The sequence below is a fragment of the Nicotiana tabacum genome, chromosome 22, assembly GCF_000715075.1.
Source record: "Nicotiana tabacum cultivar K326 chromosome 22, ASM71507v2, whole genome shotgun sequence".
NCBI lineage: Eukaryota > Viridiplantae > Streptophyta > Magnoliopsida > Solanales > Solanaceae > Nicotiana > Nicotiana tabacum.
Window position 1 is genome coordinate 18,892,088 of NC_134101.1, and position 5,947 is coordinate 18,898,034.

At 37.8% G+C, this 5,947-nt stretch overlaps 1 protein-coding gene across 1 annotated transcript; it reads left to right on the forward strand.

The window, feature by feature from the left end:
• The first annotated feature begins 535 nt into the window (after positions 1 to 535).
• LOC107779532 (cytochrome c1-1, heme protein, mitochondrial) lies at positions 536 to 5,507 on the forward strand. Its single transcript, XM_016599981.2, has 9 exons — positions 536 to 704; positions 792 to 824; positions 925 to 1,010; positions 3,346 to 3,533; positions 3,878 to 4,157; positions 4,226 to 4,297; positions 4,548 to 4,664; positions 4,747 to 4,812; positions 5,120 to 5,507. Exons 1-9 carry the CDS (start codon positions 701 to 703, stop codon positions 5,234 to 5,236), a joined length of 963 nt encoding a protein of 320 aa, XP_016455467.2. The 5' UTR covers positions 536 to 700; the 3' UTR covers positions 5,237 to 5,507.
• The last annotated feature ends 440 nt before the right edge of the window (positions 5,508 to 5,947 follow it).

Genomic DNA, 5,947 nt, shown 5'->3' on the forward strand with positions numbered 1-5,947 from the left:
GTTTGTATCATAGTATGTGACTAAAATATCAAAGAAGAAAAGAAAGTTCGCCGGAGATGGCGTTTTCCGGCCAAGCAAAATACTGTATACATTGTATTAAAACTAAAAATGGAGACGAACAAAAACCAGACCCTCAAATCTTCTCCGGCGTAGCGATGGCCAGATCTGTTCGCCTAAGAGGAAGAGCCAATAATGGATGATGATGCCAACGATTCTGACGCTGACAAGGATTCCGATGACGCCGACGATTCTGCTGATTTGATGGAGAAAAGGGAGGATTGAAAATATTGCTGGTATAGAGAGAAGGAAGAGAGAGAAAGAATATCGTATTTTATGCCTCAATGATAAGTATAAATAAATATTTATTTTGTTATAAAATAAAAAAAGTAGGTATAATTAATAATAATTTAAAATTGTTTTGGTTTATAATAATAGGGTGTAATAGTTTGACTAAATTTCCAATTAAATAATACAGGGCCAGGCACTGAGGCATTAGCAAACCCGAATTTTAACCCGAACGTTGGAGACCCGACTTGAAGACTGGATCAACTTCTGACCCTTCATTCTCAAAGTCTATGAGCTAGACGCCCTTCTCTCTCGCGCACACGAACAAAATCATCTCCAACACAGTGCGCTCATCGCAAACGCAACATTCTTCTGCCCTCCGCTACTCACCTACACAACGTTCTCCCTTTGAATCATGAGTAATATTTTCTATTAATCCTAATCCCGATTTGGATTTTACTGATGCCAATGAAAAAATGAGCTAAATCTTTTCACTTTTTTTACAGGTTTAGGAAAGAAGATAAGAATAGGATTTGACGGTATTAGCTTAATTCTCAGCATAAATTTCGAAATCATTTTCGCTTCCTAGTTTTCCTGTGTAAAATTAGAAATTAGAAATTTTGTTCTTTTCTAATGCAGGATTTGGAAGAATCAATCGGTTTATTACGAGAGCAACTGGCCAAAGGAACCACTCGAAGCTTTCCAGTGGAAATGATGCACTTAAGGTATCAATTTTTATAGTATTGTTATTTCAGTGTGGGCAGAATTAAATTGCAAGAGCAATTTGTTGTGTATATGGTGAACCAGAAACTCTGTTTGTACGATTTGATGCTTTGGGCCGTCTCATGTTATTTTGCTTAAAATCAGATATATATGTAAATTCTTATCTGTCCCATTTTTATGTGACAAGATTTGACTAGACATGGAGTTAAAAAGTTAATTTGACTTGTATATCGTAATAGTGGTAGAGGAAGAGAATATTACGCAATAGGTGAAAAGTAGTTCTATCACTAAAACATCTCATTAAATTTTAAAAATTGAATAGTTAAAAGAATTTGAATGTTACTTCATCAAAGAAGAAGAGAGTTTGAATAATTGAAAGTCGTGAATATAAATGCCACGTTTCCTTCTAGTGGTGTTGAGAAATGGAAAAGGGCTAAAGAAAATTGAAATGGAAGAAGCGGCAAAATAGCTTCAACATGAAGCAGGTTCATAGGAGCTATAGAATTTGCTCCAATCCCTTTTCATCAAAAAAAGAAAAAAGAAAAAAGAAAAAAGGAAGAATTGGCTCCAATCTTTGTATCTGCCACCATATTAGTATTTGAGTTTAGGCAATTACACCTGATTAATGCTACATACAGTACAACATATTGTTTGTTGCGAGTGAAATTGTCAATGTTTCTCAATTGACAAGAACCAAATACTTCGTGCCATAGATAGGAGAAGTGTTTATGTTGATCTTTTCCATGCTGTGACAACATGGTACATTTGTAGCTTATATCTTCGATCCTGCTTTTCTTACCTTGTAAAATGACGTGTTATTTCCTATTTAGGAGGATACCGAACAATCCAATGAGTTTGTGCAGAGGAACTTCCTTCAGTCAGTTTCTTTTTACTATTTAGACTTGGTGCTAAAATAGAGTTGTTCGATAGTGTCCATCTAAAATTTTGAACAGGAGGGACTACCTCCCAAGATAGCTTATTTTAGAGGAACCTTTGAGATGCTAAAGCATATTTCACGGGTTTTTACTGAACCTGTCACCAATATCTTTCAAGGTCTATGTAGTCAGCCTTCCCCACTGTAACAGCTACTGCATTTCCAAGCTAGTTTACCTAAATCTATGACTGACCACCTTGCTCACTTCTTAAGCTTCAATATGAAGCATCTGCTCTGGAGCATCTTGAATACGTTCAGTACCCCACATGAAACAGAAGAAGCTTAATTTTTGCTATTTCACATGTATTCATTTTCTGTCAGTTGTATGAGGAGAAATACAACGTTTCGAGAAAATTTTAGTAACTTACACTTTGAAGGTGGAGTTTGGAAATAAGTCAAATCCTTCTGCTCGTGTATCCTCTATAAATGCAACCTCAGGTGCTATGTTTTAATTCTCAATTCTAATATTAAGCTAAAGGTTACGCCTAGAGGTTTTGCATTATAGACCAATCCTACTCAACTAGCACTAGTAGGCAGCATATGGGAAGACACACTACACCAAGAAACACAAAACTTTGTTCCTTCCTTTCTTCTAGGTGGTTCTATCACAAGCATGGCAGTTGGCTAGCATTGCCTTTATTTTCCCTCCCATATACTAATACGACTTGTCTTACCAATTAGGCTTCTTTATTCCAATACTACAACAATGAGGCCTCAGTCTCAAACAAATTGGGGAGGATGACAGTTGTTGTCTTGCCAACAATGCTCTTTTATTCCAATGAGGAAGAATAAAGATGCGTAGCTGGAGATACTCGAAGGTCTCATGGAAGCCCCCCTTTGCATCTATGGTATTCCAATATATTTGCATTTTCCTGAGGGAGCTGTTTGCCTGTTGGTGGAGTGCCATATAATTGAGCCTCTCATAAACTTTATTCTAATTTAACTCTTGGCACAAAACCATTGAAAAATATGATGTGCCCCAGAATTGCTGCCATATACCTGAATTTGCTTTTGACTATGTGCCAATATATACTTTATGCCTTGGATGACAGCAATATTATCTTTGAAGAGAGCAATTGCTCATCTACAAGGATGTCAATTGCATACACTGTTTGAAGTTGGTTGTGCTTACTTTGGCAAATGGAGGACAAGACAAAGGCTTAGATTGTGTTATGGTATAACACCACCAAAAAGATGAAGCTCTTGCTTCTAGCTCATGAGATGGATACAATATATCAAAGTAGCTAGCCTTATGTTCATTTGATTATCCTTTCCCAGAAGAATTCTTTGCTCATGTTGCAAGTGGTGTTCTGTTAAGTCCATTAACATTTGCATCCGATACTTTATAAAAGCTCATGGAATAATATACAGCTGATCAAACAATTCTATTATTTATTTTGAAGCATGGCCTGGATGGAGTTGGATCTGCTGGCTTGAAGTCTTTCAGAGCACTTGCAGTCATTGGTGCTGGAGTCTCTGGGCTCCTTAGTTTTGCAACAATTGCTTATTCTGATGAGGCAGAGCATGGACTAGAGTGTCCCAGCTATCCCTGGCCTCACGAAGGCATTCTCAGTTCTTATGACCATGCTTCGTAAGTACTTAAGTGTTGCTACATGATTGTTAAAGATTCTTAGTTTATATTCCCTTTTTATTGGTAAATATCTGGGTCATTGAAATTTTTCACGTAGTTGTTATATGCCGTATGAAAATATTTGTCCACAGACAAAGGTGATTCAGTCTTTTTCTTACAGTATTTTCCCGTGTATCAGAATTGGTGTAGGTTTAGTTGGTGTTCTTGCTCTGTACCCTTGTTTTTTAAGTCTCTTACCATAGAGAATGTATATCAATTTTCTGTTTTTTCAGAGCTAATTTGTACACTAAGTTTGAAATGAGATGGAAATCCAATTAGCTTGTGTGCCTCTATTTTTGATACAGTATCCGTCGAGGTCACCAGGTTTACCAGCAAGTATGTGCATCTTGCCACTCAATGTCTCTAATTTCTTATCGTGATCTTGTTGGTGTCGCATACACTGAGGAAGAGACCAAGGCTATGGCAGCAGAAATTGAGGTGGTTGATGGGCCTAATGACGAAGGTGAGATGTTTACCCGCCCTGGGAAGCTGAGTGATCGTTTCCCTCAGCCTTACGCAAATGAAGCAGCTGCAAGGTTTGCTAATGGAGGAGCCTATCCTCCTGATCTAAGTCTAATTACTAAGGTACTGTTTGTCTTCTAAAGTTTGACAAACATTTCATATGCATTGCCTGATTTACTTCCACTTTTCAGGCTCGTCATAATGGTCAAAACTATGTTTTTGCTCTTCTAACTGGCTACCGCGACCCTCCTGCTGGCGTCTCGGTAATTCTTCTGCCTCAGACTGCTTTTCTTTGTGACTGTTTCTCTTTTGTTTAGAGTAGAGGAACCAGTAAATTAAAATAATAATAAAAAAAGAAAGATGAAGTGCATCTGAAGATGTTGCAAGGAGATATGGGTACTGTCGCATTCTAATATAGTTGGTTGACACTGCTTTGTGACTGTCCTTTGATACCAATTTGTCATAATTCTTCCTTTCGGTAAGACTCATTTTGCTGTGCACCTCTCATTGTAGATTCGAGAAGGACTTCACTATAATCCTTACTTCCCTGGTGGAGCTATAGCAATGCCTAAAATGCTTAACGATGGTGCCGTTGAGTATGAGGATGGCACCCCTGCAACGGAGGCACAGGTAATATATCCTTTTTCCCCCTTGCTTCTCCTTTATATATTGAACCATTGTTGCGGAAGTTAATAGTGCTGACACTGCACAGATGGGAAAAGATGTCGTGTCATTCTTGTCATGGGCTGCTGAGCCAGAAATGGAAGAGAGAAAGCTGGTAAGCTGGAATGAATTCTCCTTTCTCCTTATCCTGCATTTATGTTAATCCCAATTCTATTAGTTTGCGGGCATCCTTTTGTACTAAAGTTCTTCCAAAAGTGTCTATATGTGCTTGTATGCCGCCTGAAGCCTGAAAGAATTAAACTTGCTTAGCAAATCCCACTTATTACCAAGTACTATCACATTCTGAGTAGCTGATTTGTGTGCATGTTGACCCCATGTTGGATCCTCACTGTCAGTTGATCACCCCATATGATGTACTATAAAATGGATATCTGAGACTCTGACATTTTTTATTCCTACAGATGGGCTTCAAATGGATATTTGTTTTATCACTTGCACTTCTCCAAGCAGCTTACTACCGTCGCTTGAGATGGTCTGTCCTCAAATCTCGCAAGTTGGTCCTTGATGTTGTCAATTAATCTCGAGGATTTCTTTCTCTACATACTAAGCGAGTGCAAGGGCTTGGAGAACACTATTACTCCTGCCATTTTGCCAAATGATTTGAGTTTGCGGTGTTATAAATTATAGTTTAGACAATAGACTGCAATTGGAACTGTCTCTCTGCAGGTATTCTTTTTGAGGGGTAAATAAATAACTAATCAACTATTTATGGTACTCTGTATGTTTCACATGAGAACTCTCTATTTGAACCTGACGTGGGAATGCCAATTATGGGCTCCTTTTCTTTCTTATTTGTCGTAAGCCACTAGAGGACTGACGTTTGAAATATGTTTAGTAGCAAATAAGTATGTTTACTCGGTGCCCCAACGGGTGGCCTAACAGGCGAAGAGCTGGAATGATAACCTTGGAACCAAGGTTCAAATCTCAGTGAAAGCGACACTAGGTAAACTTTTTTCATCTGTTATAGTTTTGGTTGGTAGAGTTACTTAGTATATGTGTTGCTATGGGATAGCAGGTTTACACGGGTTTCCTCATCATTTTAGACCATTTTGAATGTGTAAAAGTGTTTTGGTGTCTTAGTTTTACTTTTTGATTTTAATAAAATATCTCAAAAATTCTGAAAACAAGCAAATCTAAACACGATTATTTTCCAGAATAAATTCTTTTCAAGCTATATCCGGCGCATAATTGTTTTCTAGATTCAAATCAGAAACCAAGTGCGAAGACAA